Source organism: Marmota monax, unplaced genomic scaffold, assembly GCF_021218885.2.
Source record: "Marmota monax isolate L192 unplaced genomic scaffold, Marmota_monax_Labrador192_F-V1.1 WCK01_AAM20220418_F8-fsc00146, whole genome shotgun sequence".
NCBI lineage: Eukaryota > Metazoa > Chordata > Mammalia > Rodentia > Sciuridae > Marmota > Marmota monax.
In genome coordinates, this window is record NW_026694096.1 from 1,308,811 (window position 1) to 1,324,727 (window position 15,917).

Below are 15,917 nucleotides of genomic sequence, written 5' to 3' on the forward strand. Positions count from 1 at the left end.
TGAGTGAAGTGTTTTATGCAGTTAGAAATGCTTAAAAATCTCAGCGTGGTACCATATTGATTGTAGATGTGACCAGCGTTGTCCAATTGACTATGTTGTCTTCTATTTATGTACTAACAGACAAACTTTAGACACTGTCAGTGTCATATTGATTTCATGATTTGTGCTACTTTGGGCTACAATTGGCAATCAAAATAACTACTTCAGCAGGGGAGTCTCGATAAAGTCACTTTTTGCTTATTTTCTTCAATATATACATACACCTATGTTCCTATGTTAACCTCACCCAAATTCTGAAGTGGACAGTTTTTTTTTTTTTTAATTGGTGGCTGTGCTGATGTATTCCAGTCTTATTAGATCATGAGTTCTGTGAGTTCAGAAAGGAAGTGTTGTTTGTTGTTAAGCTTGGTGCCAGGTATAATAGAAATGCAAATTACTGGATGGATGGATGGATGGATAGATGGATGGATGGATTTATAATCTGATTGCTGGAATGTGTAATACTTTATGGAACCAGTCACCTAGAAATTGAAAACATCATGTCCTACTACTTAAAAACCTAAGTGATATTTTAGTTAGATGTTGTTGTCCATAGAAACAGGGTGGAAGAGATCACTATAATTATTTTTGAATAGTCTATTATTATATAATTTTCTCTTGAAAATAAGAAATAATATAGGGATTTTAGGTTTTATAGCAACTAAAGACTATATGTATTTTGAAACATTAACCTGTGATATAAACATTGAAAAATATTATGCTTCGAAACATTGAAGTTGATAGATGGGTACATGATCAAAGTTTTGTTTTAGAGAGATAAACTTGTGGGCCATATGAAGAAGCTGGAGGAGAAGAAATCATTCCAGTTGAACTGAGAAGAGATAATAAGGACCTGGAATAATCCAGTGGTGGGGAAGTGGAGAGTCCATTAATTTATTTATTCCTTGAATATTTATTCATAGTATCATACCAGACTCTGGGGGATGCAATGGCAAACAAACTAGATCAAGTTCCTTCATTAAAGGAGTTCATAGATAAGTGAAGGTGAATGCACATCAATCAAATGATCATACTAATAAGTGTAACGTTGCAATTGCAATGAAAGTATTGTATGGAGAGTCAGACTGAAAAAAAAAAAAAAACAGCTCATAGATTCAATTGACCATAGATGGTTATTGTTGTATCAGATTAAGTAACAGACATTTTTCCTGCACTTTCTTCTTTTTCAAATTGATTTGTCTGACAAAAGTAACATACATGAAATGCCATTCTAGAAGATATATTAAGTAACAAATTATCTGGAACAGATTAAATTGATTTTTTTACCAAAAAATAAAAACAATGATCTCTGAGTTACAAGTTTTGATTTTGCAATTAATTTTATGTGGTTTTCAATTGGAATAATGTCACCATTCAATTGAAATAATGGTATTTTGCTGATGAGATACAGTTTATTCTAGGTCTCTCCATTTTTATTTATGTATTTATTTTTTTACCCAGATGTTGCAAGAGCAATTGAATTACTGGAAAAGCTACAGGAATCTGGAGAAGTACCAGTACACAAGCTACAGTCTCTCAAAAAAGTGCTTCAGAGTGAGTTTTGTACAGCAATCCGAGAGGTAGGACACTAACATTTTAATAACTATATTCAGCCATATGTCTTTTAAATAGAAAACATGGTTTTTCCACACACTTGGTTGAAATTGTTAAGATTAGAACTACATCTTTACTGCCTGTTTTTAGATCCTTGGACAGATGATAAAATATAATTTAGTCTGCTAAATTCTTAAATTAGATCCATCCAGGATTTATACATTTATCTAAAACCAAATGTTGATCTTCTGGTACCAGAGAAGGGTATGCTGCAGTAGATAAGTGTTCCATGTAGTCTAAACTATTTAGCACTCATGTGAAGCCACCAGAAATTCAGGTAGAAACAGCCACAGTTAATGAGAGCTGAGATTTTCTGAAGAGAACACTCAGCTAAGTCTTTCATAGGTAAATCTGATAGAGTAAACTCTTACTGACTAAAGTTTTAGTTACCCAAATATTACTGTCTAGTACAATAATGGAAAATATCCAAACAGGCTGGTATGCCTCCATAGTAAACCTTTGTAATGTTTTTCTGGCTAATAACAGTTTCAAGAAGAGTGAGGTGAAACAAATATGCTAAAATGTCTATTTGAATTTTGTATTGACTCATAGTAGAATTGACTATTAAACTGATGTATTCAATTGGTCATAAGAAAAACCCCCTTGAAATATGTCAGTTGTATTTTTTCATTCAGTAACCCCTTGGGCATTAAGAACTAAATGATATTTCATTAATCAGAACCAAAAACCCATAAATCTGTCATATTTGACCTCCTAGAAGTTCCCAGTAATGAAGTACCTATCATCATCATCCTCAAAGCCATATGAACCCAGTGACTATTTAGAGAATTTGTTGTAGCATACAGCTTATGCCTTTCAAGGAATGGATGTATCAACTGTTCTTCCTCTTTGCAATTCTACTTGTGGTTAATGTACATTTTCAACAATTCGAGTTTATGAATACTCAGAGGATTCAAGACTCAATATAAACACAGATTTAAACTGTAGCCTAGCCAATACAGTTAACATTTAGACGTTGCTGGAATTCAACTTATACTGTACTTATGTTCAATCTTTATCAGGTGAAGTTGTTCGCTGTTTAATTTTTGTTAATTCAGAACACAGCTTGAGTAAGCAACCGTAATTACATGTCTAATTTTTAACCTTTGAATTGATCAAAGGCTGAAAGAAAGTTTCTCAAAGCATATGAATTCTCTGCCATTGGCTTTCCCTCAGTGGGAAAGGTATAAGATATCTAGAAACCCCATGGGCGGCCCCACCAACTCCTGTGATCACTGTGTAGACCAAGGCTAAATTCCTTTTACACTTCTTTCTTTCTTCACAGAGTTCCATTCCCCTGAGATCTGGCAACCAACTTTTCCTTTTTTAGAGATTCTATCATCTCTTCTGTGTTGTAGCATTCTGCTATCCACAGAACTAAAAGATAGGACATCATATACTTATTTGCTCACTGATTATATGGCTCTTGACCCAATTCAAAGTCTCTGCATCAGTGAAATTTACATTCCAGTGGGAGAAAGTTGTGAAAAATAAGCATGCAATACAATACCAGAGAGTGATGAGACTCTGGAGAGAAATAAACCAGGACAACAGGATTGAGTTAAGTTTAGGGTGGTCAGAAACAAACAAACAAACAAGCAAAAAAAATAAAATAAAATAAAAACTAATGGAAGTAAGGGAGCAAGTCAAACAAATACAAAGGAGTACGGTGTTCTAGGCAGAGGAAACCTCAAGTACAAAACTCAGAACAAAGAATGATCTTAATGTACAGAAGGAATACTCCAAAAGCCAGTATGTCTGGAATGGAAAATTCAAGGTAGGCTCCATAGGCAGCTGGAGAGCAGATCACGTAAGGTCTCTCGGGCCATAGTGAGAACATTGAACTTCATTTTAAGCATGACAAGCCGTTGGAGAGTTTTGGCCTGACCTAAATTGTTTTTTGGAAAGGTCTCTCTGTCCACTGTGAGAATACAGAACACAACCTTCAGTACAGTGTAGAAACAAGTGAAACCAGTAATAAAATAATGAGTCGATCAAGAGAGAGCAAGATGATAGCAGGTTGGACCAAGATGACAGCATTACGAGTATTGAAGTTTTCAGATTCTAGTATATTTTTGAGAGCAGAATCAACAGAAATTATTAATATATAAGATCTGTAGCATATGGAAGGGCAAAAGACTCAACTGATTCTTAGATTTGGGCTTGAACAATTGAACGCATTGGATGAATTTGGGCTTGAACAATTGGTATAATAAGGCTGGGGATATAGCTCAGTTGGTAGAGTGCTTGCCTCACAAGCACAAGACCCTGGGCTCAATCCCCAGCACCAAAAACAAAACAAACAAACAAGAGAAAAGCAAAGACAATTGGTATAATAAGATGGGACTCTTTAGAGGGGAGCCAGCTTTGGAGAAGACCTTCCAAGAACTCTATTCTGTATGTAATAAATTGATGATGCCTTTTAGACGTTAGAGATGTCTTGCAACCCTCTAAGTCTGAAGTTTGGGGGAGAATCTAAGACTGGATTTGTAAATGTGGTATAGACATCTGTTGAAATCAGCACAGAGGCTTTTTTTTTCTTTTGGGCGTATGTTAATGAAAAAGAGAATGAGAGTACAAATGAAAGTAAATATGGGGACTTTATATAAACATTATATCTTACACAGCCTGCCTGTGGTATGGTAGGCATGTATACCATTAATAGTCCATGAAAGTTTGTAGCCAATCTATAGGCAATCTAGAAGTTACAGAAGGAATAACACATGATATAATTTATCTATCTTATGTTTTGCAACTTTGAACCATTAAGATTAAATTTATGTTCACAATAATGTTCTTAGTAACAATTTTGGAATTTTAAAAGAAGCAGGTTATACAGAAGTTGTGAAAGGTCACTTCAACTTGCCTGACAGTTCATCCCAGTTGCATGGAATTATTTGTTAAGTGTGGTGATGCCTTTGTTATTCTTATTGTGTTGCTTTATCTTTACTGTGGGAAATAGCAAAAATGACAATACATATAAAATAATTCTAAATTATCTTCTTAATGTATCTAGTGAAAAGTCCTTTAATAACAATATGAAATATGAATATATATTGTGAGATAGGTGAACCAAATGCTAGTTAAGAAAAGTGCAGTTAGGAAGTATGACAAAGACTATCTAAAAATTAAATTGTACTGAGCCAAGAACACTTTCTCTCCTGGTCTCTGTTGTGCTAGTAAGAAACCTTTGAAGTTTTGGTTTCCTATTCAAATAATGCTTGGAATTTTTGTGGTTAAGTTTTTTGATGTTTTCAGAAACACATGCTAGTTAATACTTTAAAGTGTTTTCTTAGTTGCATTCACTGGAGCAAAACTAGATACAGGACCATTCCTTAAAAAAAATGTGTAACACAAGTTATGATAAAAAAAAAATGAGGCACTGTAAGCTTTTGCCAAAGATTTTTTATTTCCTTATGTAAATGCAACAGTAGTTATTATTATATGTTGAGGTAATCCCATATTTTGCTTAACATTTGGGTGAAACTACTGAATCAGCTCCTGGAATATGTGCAGCACTTATATAAAGAGAATAATTTGATGAAATTTTATGTTTTAAAATTTAAATGCATGCTTAAAAAAAGATCAGAAGTTTCCTTAACTATTTTCTACAATCTGTAATCTGTAATAAAGACTGATAAAAGTACATTGAGATTAGTACCAAGGGAAAAATATATACACAACCAAAAAAGGCATTGCTCTATTAATAAATAAGCTGCAATTGAATGACAGCCCATACACAGCTTTATTTGCAGCATGCAGATGGTGATTCATTGTGTTTTATTGTGAAAGATCTTGACAGAACCCTTATAGAATTAAATTGCACTTACTCTGTGCAAGTAACCTCAAAGTTCATGACAGAGAAATGGGCTGACATGTGATAATGTTATTCTATAATGAGCTGCACTGACTGTTAAGAGAATCTTCATACAGTTTTCCAAAGAGAAATGAAATAAAAAATGTTGTGGTACTGGGGCTGGAGTTGTGGCTCAGTGGAGAGCACTTGCCTCGCACATGTGAGGCACTGGGTTTGATCCTCGGTACCACATAAAAGTAAATAAACAAAATAAAGATATTTTGTCCATGTATAACTAAAAAAATTTTTTTTAAATGTTATACGGATGTTCTTAGTAAAGACCGTTTCTGTGACTTTAAGTGACTTCCTCATATTTTAGCTTTGCACTGTAATGATTAACTTAAATGGCCTAAACTTATAAATTTAGGGTTGAAATTGAATTATTATAAATATGGATTTTTGAATGAGGGAATTTTCTGAGATAATTGAGTGACAATACTTGGCGTGGTGGTCAAGAGATGGGTTGTTTCCTGATACTTCATATTCTATGTACCTCAGAGAAGGAAATTGATAAACATATGAATGATCACATTTAAGAGGACATATAATTTCTGTAACAGAATAAAAATAAATTCTTTTTGCAACCAAAGTAATAAAAAAAACATAATTAGTAATCTAGTTATCATCCTTGTCTTCCAAACTTTGAGACATTCAAGCTTCCTGCTGTTCTGGGTGATGGGTCATTGACCTGGAGCATGATATACCACTGATGGTAGTCTATAGCGAGGACGAACTCCCATATTTATAACTGCCACATGTATGTTGAACCAAAAATGTGCTACAAAATAAACACTATTTTCTTTGGCCAATCACCAGATGTTGTATGTTACTATTTTCTAATGTAATCTCATGATCAAAAAAGAAAATAAACCATCTCCATATGGACTCTCATTCTGTGGTAGTCCATAGGATTGTACAAAATGGTTCCAGTTCTCTACTTTTCGTCACATATTGGATTCATCCATCCTTTAAAACTAGACATGGTTATGACACCTGCTTTGGAATAATATGAGCGGAAAATTTGTGTTCCAGCTCTTCACAGAAGCCTATGGGCAGTGCAAGATTTGCCATGTACCCTTCCTTTTGCTAGGAAAATAGTAATGTTTTATATGATAAACTATCCATCAGCTTAGGCTTCAGAGTGAGAACATGAGAAATAGATGTTCTAGCCAACACTTTACCAACTTAGAGCCTTAGCAAAAATAAACCTTTGTTATTCTAAGCCCTCAAGATTGTAACATTCTTGTACCAAAGCAGGACCCAGGCCATCCTGACTGACACTATACAACATTCAAGCCAATTTTACGACAGAAAAAGGTTAAAAGCAGTACCTACCCTTTAATTTCCATGAAACAATGTTTTTAAACTATGGTGTTTTTTTTTCCTAAACTTCAATGCATTTTTTTTAAAGCTTTGTGAAATTAGTAGCCAATATAAGTAATGATGGGGGTTCACAGATATTACATTTTTTAGAAACTTGAGTCATGGATTTTATTTACTTCTTTATTTCCCATTTTTCTCCTATTCTCATTCATTTCTTCCTGGGACTGGAACTCATTAACCCTCTGGCATCATGCCCCACACCCTCCCTAAGTTTCATACCATTTCTATGTAAATGGATTTTTTCTTTATTATAGACTTACAGATATAATCAATATAAAGTAAATATGCAGAGTATATCAGTCCATTGTTCAAGTGCTCTCAGTTCCCACCCAGAGGGATCTATAGAAGAGGAATTTTCACTACAGGACCTCCCAGCAGGGACATGTGGGAAAAGTTACCATGAGGCATCTTGTCAGACCAGAGAGAGCAGAAGAGTCATCTGTGCTGCAGTCATATTGACTGAAGTTAGAACCCCAATTGGTTATTTATTTTTAACTTTTCTGAAATTTAAGTTTTCACTTTAAGATAATGGAGAAAATATCATCAGTTTTGTAATGTTCCTAGTACTTACAGTCATACGTAAAGAGCACCGAGTATTAGAGATCATATATACACAGCACCTGGTACAGTATTAGATGGCTAATAATCATATAATCAACGAATACTATTATTATTTAAGAGTAGAGTCCCAGATTACCTCTAGGTATAGTGTTTTGGTAAATCAGGAAATGAATGACATGGAAAAAGTGCTTGTGTCTATAAGCTGTATTGAAGGAAGTACACAAGACTAATAAATTATTTACCCCTCATATCAGTTATTTAAGCAAAATAAATTGAGCCATTGCATCTTAATTCCATATCCACTTGGGAAGCAGCATTACAATGTGAGGTTTTGTTCTCCATGTGGTTCTATACAGTGTTTTAACGCACCGTGTGAACTAAAACATGGAAGGCAAACTAATCTCCTCTATGAGAGAGCCAAGGATTGTTTGAAGAGAACATAGATTCACAATTACCCTGGAGGGCAGGGTGGGGGAGACAGGATAATTGGAGGAAGGGAGCAGTGGGGAGGAACAAGGAAGAAAGAAAAAGAGAGAGGGAAAGAGGAAGGAAGAAAGGAAAGGCAGGAAATAGAGAAGAAAGAGGCGAGAGAGAAAGGGAAAGGAAGAAGGGAAGGAGACAGAGAGAGGAAGGCAGGCAGGCAGACAGGCTGGCTGATGCTGAATCATGGCTTACACAGTATAATGGAAAAGCACAGAAAAAAATTTCTAATGGATTCGGACAAACCTGGATTTACTTCCTTTGCTTGGTCACTTAACTATGAAATCTTGTGCAAATTACTTTACTGCCATGAATTTGGTTTTGTTTAATCTTCCTTTTTTTTTTTTTTAAAGACAAATTAAGATAATAATGACTTTGAGAAGATTAAATCAAATGAGATCAAATAGTAAATATTTTGACAAATACAGTGCCAAGCTGAAAGGGTAAGTAAGAACTTAGGGAATGCTTGCTATTCTGGTGAAAAGTTTGGTGGTTTTAGTGACAATGTTAAAATTTTATTATGCTTCAATAGAAATACTAAGATAACAATAGCCCTGTAGTGATTTTTTCTTCCTTTCTTTTCTTTTTTTTTTTTTTTTTTGTACTGGGGTTTAAACCCAGGGGTGCCCAGCCACTGAACTACTAGTCCTTTTTATTTTTTTTATTATGAGACAAAATCTCCCTAAATTGCTAAGGCTGTCTTTGAACTTGTGATCCTCCTGCTTCAGTACCCCATGTAGTCGGGATTCCAGTTGTACACCACAGTACCTGGTTAGTTTTGTAGTTCTTAATCATTTTTTTAAAAAAAATGCATAATTTTTAGTACAGGCTCCACATTTAAAAAAAAGATGTTGACACACTGATGTGATTTCAGAATAAGACAACTAGCGTAAAAAGAGACCTTGATCTTATCATATAATGACAAGTTAAGGACTTCGTGATATTTAGCCACATAAAGAGAAAAACCATGCATATCATGAGATTTGACATCTAATCTTTGATTGGATAAGAGGAAAGGGAAGTAACCATGTCAGACTACTAGATGAAAAGTAGAAGAATGCACCCAACTGAAGGATAACTGGAAATATCCAACAGTGAGTTCATATGTAATATAGGAATTATCCACTAACAGCAAAGTTTAGATGGCTTATTTCAGACCACTTTAAAATGGAGATTGTTTTTTACTTTAAATTGATGGAGTACAGTTTTATTTGTTGTATATTAATCAAATCAGACTACTTAGCATATCCATCACCTTGTGAATTTATCATATCTTTGTATTGAGAATATTCAAAAACTTCTAGCTATACTGAACACACAAAATTTTATTAACTATAGTCACTCAATAGAACACAGGAATTTATGTTTATTATCTAATTGAAATTCTTTACCCATTGACCACACTATCCCTCCCTCCCCTATTCTCTCCCTGGTCTCAAGTAATTACTATTCTCTCTTCTTTCATGAGATCAATTTTTGGTTTTCATTCAGCATATGAGTGAGGTTATGCAGTGTTTGTCTTTTTGAACCTGTCTTATTTCACTTTATATAATGTCCTCTAGGTTAATACATGTTGTCCCAAATGATAGGATTTCATTCATTTTTATGACTGAATAGTATCCCAGTGTGTATATGTACCACATTTTCTTCATCCATTCATCCATTGCTGGGCATTTAGGTTGTGATTCCAATCCTTGGCTATTATGAATAGTACTGCAATAAACATGCGAGTACAGATGTCTCTTTGTCCTTTCTAATGTCATTCCCTGTGGGTGTATTCCCAGTATGGGAATACTGAATTATATGCTATTGTATTTTTAATATTTTGAAGACCCTCCCTACCATTTTCCAGAGTGTCTGTAGGACTTTACATTCCCATCAACACTATACAAAGGCTTCTTTTCCTCTATGTCCTCACTAGTATTTGTTATCATTTGTCATTTTGATAATAGCCATTCTAGCTGGAGTGAGGTGGTATCTTATCGTGGTTTTAACTTGCAAATCCTTGACGATTACTGATATTGAGCATTTTTCATATACCTATTGGTCTTTTATATGCTGCCTTTTGAGAAATGTCTATTAAGCTCTTTTGCCCATTTTTTAGTTAATCTGGTATTTTTACTGATAAGATTCTTACATATTCAGAATTATTAGCTCTATGTCAGATGGATAGTTTGCAAATTCTTTTTCCCATTCTTAGGTTGTCTAAAACAGGGATTTTTAAACTGAAGATCATGTATAGATGTCCTTGTAGATGAAGTAAGAACAAGTATGTGTGTGTGTGTGTGTGTGTGTAAAACTTTTATTTAGCTTTATTTTTGTTTTCTTCACTTTTGTACAAAAAAAGTTGTTTATGGCAAAATATGTCATTTTGCTTTTTTAACGGTTTAATGTGCTTAACATTTTCCTTTATAGAATATGCACATATAGTAGCAGAGGTTCCTTATGTAAAATCATCATCCTTGTATGATGACATCTAGGATAGCATTGCATTCATCAGAATTAACAAAAATGTATCCGACATTATGTTTATGCGTATCTTTTTCTGTTCACATTAAACTTAGCTTAAGTTGGCAAATGTCAAAGAAAAGAAAGCTGATGGCTCTTACATTTCCTTTGATTTTTATTTGCATTGCTAAATGTGGTGGGACACAAAAGCCAGACTGTTTCTTGTGTGATAAGTTTCCTGCCAATGTGCACATAAAGTCAAGAAAGCTTATTTCTGAGCATCCTGAAAATAAATCATACAATCTAGATATTTTCCCTGGAGGAAAAAGTCCCATTTTAAAGGGGTGGAAATTTACCAAAACTTATATTTGCCTTTCCATGAAAATCCTGACACATTTCCAAGCAAAAGAAACAATAAATAACTGGAGAAAGCTTTATCAAGTCAAATAGTCTAGAAATGCTTGAACTGGTGGGTTGTTCAGAGCAAGAAAAAAATTAGTGACTGTTCACTTGATATAACCTACTCCTGAACTCTGACATTTTGCTTGTATTTCAAAGCCAACTGCGGTGAAAATAACAGCTATGACATTCTCAATTTGCATGCAAGCCAGTGAAAACTCCCATTGTTTCAGTAAAACTCTGATTTTTATCTGTCATGTAAACACTAATGCCTATGTGTGTGTGTGTGTGTGTGTGTGTGTGTGTGTGAGAGAGAGAGAGAGAGAGAGAGAGAATGAGAGAGACCTCATGGACACTTTAAAGGTCAGATTCTTCCAACAGAGAAAAATTTCTAAATAAAGAAAAATTCATAATGGAAGAAAAATCTAACTATAGTGTGTACATATATAATACACATAGAGCTTCTGGATCCAAGATCCAGCTTGATTAGTTTGGTGAAGACAGAGGTTTGTCTTGTCATAGGCACTTATTGCTTTAACCAGCAGCATGCATTAGTGTCAAAAACTGACAATTTTCCTAAAGGATGCCTTGCTGGCTCTGTTGAAAGAAAGTACCCTAATAATTTCGCAGCTATATTCTTGAATCTATATTTTCAACAGTTTTTATTTATTTATTTTTTAAATTTTTAAATGGAACCAATTTTTTTTTTAACTACCTAACGTTTCATGGTTTTTCCAGAGCAAAAGTGTTCATGTACCTAGCTGAACATGGGTTAGAAATTTCACTTTATTTTGTGAGTAAAGGAAAGCTGAATCTTAGAAAAATCTGACAAGAGAGGTTGGTTTGTGGCAGGACTTTCTTGTAGATGTTATGCCTGAGGAATGAGGCTAGACTTTCAGTTCCAGATTCTCTGATCTGGCAGGGTGGCTCTACAAACACCTGCCATTTTGGAGGAAGAGATGAGAGTTGAAAACTTGTGACCTTGCTGGGCTGAAAGAGAAATCAGTTATGTCAAGGGAGTTGAAAATGAGAGAGCCTTGTCAGTTCACCCAGGGAGAACATCTACAAACACCTGGAAACACTGCAAATCTTTTAAAGGTTACTGCTGCTTAGACCACTTAAAATTTAAAGAAGGCTTCAAATGTCTTTCCTTCCTGACAAAGGCTGTATTGTTGATGCCAGCCTTCCCCAAAGCAATTTTATTTGATTTGAAGACAGAGGATTTGGTAGAACCTGAATCCAAGTTGAATTGCTTTGGAGAAAACTCAAGGGTTTTGATGAAAGTCAGCTCCGCTCAGACTGGGAATTTAATTCTGTTTGCTACTAAACCCACGTGAACTACAATTTGAACTCTTGCTGCTATTAAAATGGACTCAAAATGGATTAGATGCTAAAATTGACGTCAATATTTTCATGCAAAACATCACTATAAATTTAAGTCAAGTAAAACAGGCTTCTCATTGAGATATATTTTAAGCAAAACAAAATTTTATCTTTTATATATGACCTGGTGGATTTGGATTTATTGCTTTATTTCTGGGAAGGAGCCATCAATTTTTACAAGAAAAATAAGAGTGACATAATCCAATGTAATATCTGAAATAATTCAATGAAAAATGCAAAAAAAAATATGACATGCACATATGCACATATCTTAGTCCATTTTGTGCTTACTATTACAAAATATCTAAGATGAGATCATTTGAAAAGAGCAGACACTGGGGAGTCTTCTTGCTTCGTCTTCAAGTGGTAAGAAGGGCCAGTGGAGACACTAGTAAGTGCTACATGGAGCTTTATTCCTACAGATGAGGAAAGACCTTGGTGACCTAGTAACCTCTAAAAGTCTTATTTCTGCCAGTCAAGATGGTGCGTACCCGTAACCCCCGCAACATAGGAGCTGATGCAGGAGGATGGCAAGTATATTAGCTTCTTATCTCCTTGATTGAAATACTTGATTACCATTTGGGGAGATAAATTTATCTGGGGACTCATGGGTTCAGAGGTCTCATTTCATAGCCAGCCAACTCCCTTGCTTTAGGCCCAAGGTGAGGCAGAACATCACGGCTGAAGGGCATAGTATAGAAAAGCCACTCAACTCATGGCAGCCAAAAAGCAAAGAGAAGGGAGCAGGAGGGGCCACAGGGAAGATAAACCCTTTCAGTGCATTCCCCCATGACCCACCTCCTCCAGTGACAAACCCCCTACCTACAGTTACCACCCAATCAGCCCATTCAAACTAGGATGTAACCTAATAATTTTACCTCTGAATATTCCTGCATTAACAGGACCTTATATCCAAACCATAACAGCAAATTCCAGGCCAGCCTGGGTGATTTAGCAAGCAAGACCCTGTCTCAAAATTTAAATAAATAAATAAATAAATAAATAAATAATATTTTTAAAGTACTTTGGATGTCCCTCAGTGATGGAGCAGCCTTGGGTTCAATGCTCCCCCTCCAAATACAAGTCTGTTTTCTTTTTTTTTCTGTAGGTGCTGGGGAATCAAATCCCAAACAAAGTGCCTTGTGAATTCTAGGCAAGTGCTTTACTATTGAGCTACACTCCCCATCTAGTCTCACTTCTTAGCACTATCACGTTGGCAATACCTCAATTTTGGAGCAGACACATTCAGCCCATAGAAACACACATAAATCAGTTTTTATGGGGTAACTCCAGAGTTTCATCAAATTCTCAAAAAGATCAGTTTTATCTTCTCTTACCAACCACCCTTAAAATGAAGACTACTTTCTATGGTATCAGTTGCAAAATACTGCTCAACTAGTTTCTTCTTCTAATGTCCTTATGGTTTTGTGACTACAGTTACATAGCAAGTAATTTATGTTTTTCTTTATGTAGATTTCATATAATCTGCATGAAAAACTGGGCGTCAACTAGAGCTAGTAGGAATGTGTCACTATGTGAGACCATGAATGGGGCAGGGGAAATGGATAATATGGATATTTTTAAACTGATGAAGATAATAAAAAATAAATGTACTCAAGCTGGGGATATAGCTCACTTGGTAGAGTGCTTGCCTCACATGCACAAGACCCTGGGTTCAATCCCCAGCACAGAAAGAAAGAGAGAAAGAAATAAAGAAAATAGAAGTGAGATAATGAAGCACAATGGCAGCTGAGTGCAGTGGTGCACATCTGTAATCCCAGTGGCTTGGGAGGCTGAGACGGGAGGATCATGAATTCAAAGCCAGCCTCAGCAACTTAACAAGGCCCTAAACAACTCAGTGACACCCTGTCTCTAAATATAATATTTTTTAAAAGGCCTGGAGATGTGACTTAGTGGTCGAGTGCCCCTGGGTTCAATCCCTGGTTCCAAAAAAAATAAAAAATAAAAAATAAATAAATGTACTCATTGAATTATTGGAGAATATGATTTACAGAATGACTACATCACTCATTTGAAACAAATTTTGAAGTATAGTTGTATTTCTGCAGCTTTCTCTGAGCAAAGACACATTTTTAAAGATGTACAGAGAGTGCTTGCAATATCAACATGTCACTTTCTGGTTTCAAGAACAGGAGATATGTGTGGCAGGAACCATCTTAGACTATAATTGCAAGAAGGGGTCATTGATCTTAAAGATATCTGATCCTCACAAAGAGTTCATAATGACTCTGAAGGCTGTTAGCATCACTGTTGGGTAAATACTCGGCCCAAGTCTTTATTTGCTATTACAAGTGATAAAATAAACAGTACATATTTCCAGAAGCTTGTAATTACATGTACTTACACAGTAGTTCAAAATAATAGAGTCCTTGGAGAAGTTATATTTTGTATCAGTCAGATAAAGTGAACATTCTGTCTTCTGCTGAGATCACAGGAGTGAAATCAGGACTTCTATTTTTGGCACCATGGATGACAACTGTTTTTTGTTTTTTCCCCCAGTGAACGAGTCATTTAAGTTTTTCTTGTGCTAATATTACCAATATATACAGAGACAAGCTATTTGGACTCACCTCCTAAAATAAATGTTAAGTTACAAATGCCATTTTTAAGCCATATTCCTGCTATCCCTGAGTGTGATTTATACATAAAAAAGTTAGATTAGTACAATTTATAATTAAAATATATACAAGGCAATTAGTAACTTCTTTTCTTCTTTCCTTCCTCCCCTCCTTTTCTTCTCCCACAGAGAAATACACAAGACTTAGGGCTTTAAAATAGTGGAAACTGATGTATATCTTGTGTTCGTTTCTATATAGTCTGATTGCATACATATTTTCCTAAAATACTCTAATGTTCTGTGTTTAAAATGTTATGAAAACATACCACACTGATAACATTTTTAGAGGTTGCTCTTTTTCTCTTAATATCCTACTGCTAAGATTCAATCATATTTTTTCTGTTGCTCTAGTTCATTTGTTTTGACTGCTGTATGATATTCCCTGGTGAGACACAGTCTATCAGCTCAGTCTCCCATCAATGAGTACTGGGTTGTTTCCAGATTTTCACTATGTTCTACAGTTAAAATATATATGTTCTTCTCCGATGACCAACGCCTGTCCCAGGCATATATGTAAATATGGAATTTCTGGATCATAAGGTATAAGAATGTCCAACTTTAAGAGAAAATGTTCAATAATTTTCAAACTTGGTTGCTCCAGTTTACATACTGACAAGCAAGATGTTATACATCATGTATCCATATTACTCTACCACTTGGTATATGAGACTTTAAAATTTTCACCAACTGAATACACTAAAATGGTATTTTATAGCTGTCACTAAACTATTGAACATCTCTGATAATTACTGTGAAATATTTGTCTGTTTTTCTATTGGTTTGTGCTTTTACATATATTTTAATATATTATTAGTAGTAATTATTTACTGGAGTTAGATATAGTAAATATATTCTCCTACTTTGTAACTTGTCCTTCATAAATTAAATTCTTGATTTTAAATGTTTATTTTTTAACAATCAATGATTGTTTTGGTATCTCATTTAAGAAATTTTCCCTACTCCCATGTGTAAAAGATATATATATATATATATATATATATATATATATATATATATATATATATATATATATATATATATATATATATATATGATATATGTTTTCTACTAAGGTAAACATTTTGTTTTTGAAATAATTGTCCTTAATACATCTAG

General features: G+C 34.6%; 1 protein-coding gene across 1 annotated transcript in view; it reads left to right on the top strand.

Moving 5' to 3' along the window:
* The window catches only part of Lin7a (lin-7 homolog A, crumbs cell polarity complex component), a 143,168-nt gene that overhangs the window by 54,404 nt on the left and 72,847 nt on the right, over nucleotides 1-15,917 (top strand). Inside the window, exon 2 of the mRNA XM_046465101.2 lies at nucleotides 1,501-1,619. Coding sequence (XP_046321057.1) covers nucleotides 1,501-1,619 — 119 coding nt within the window. The remainder of the gene's footprint in view (nucleotides 1-1,500; nucleotides 1,620-15,917) is intronic.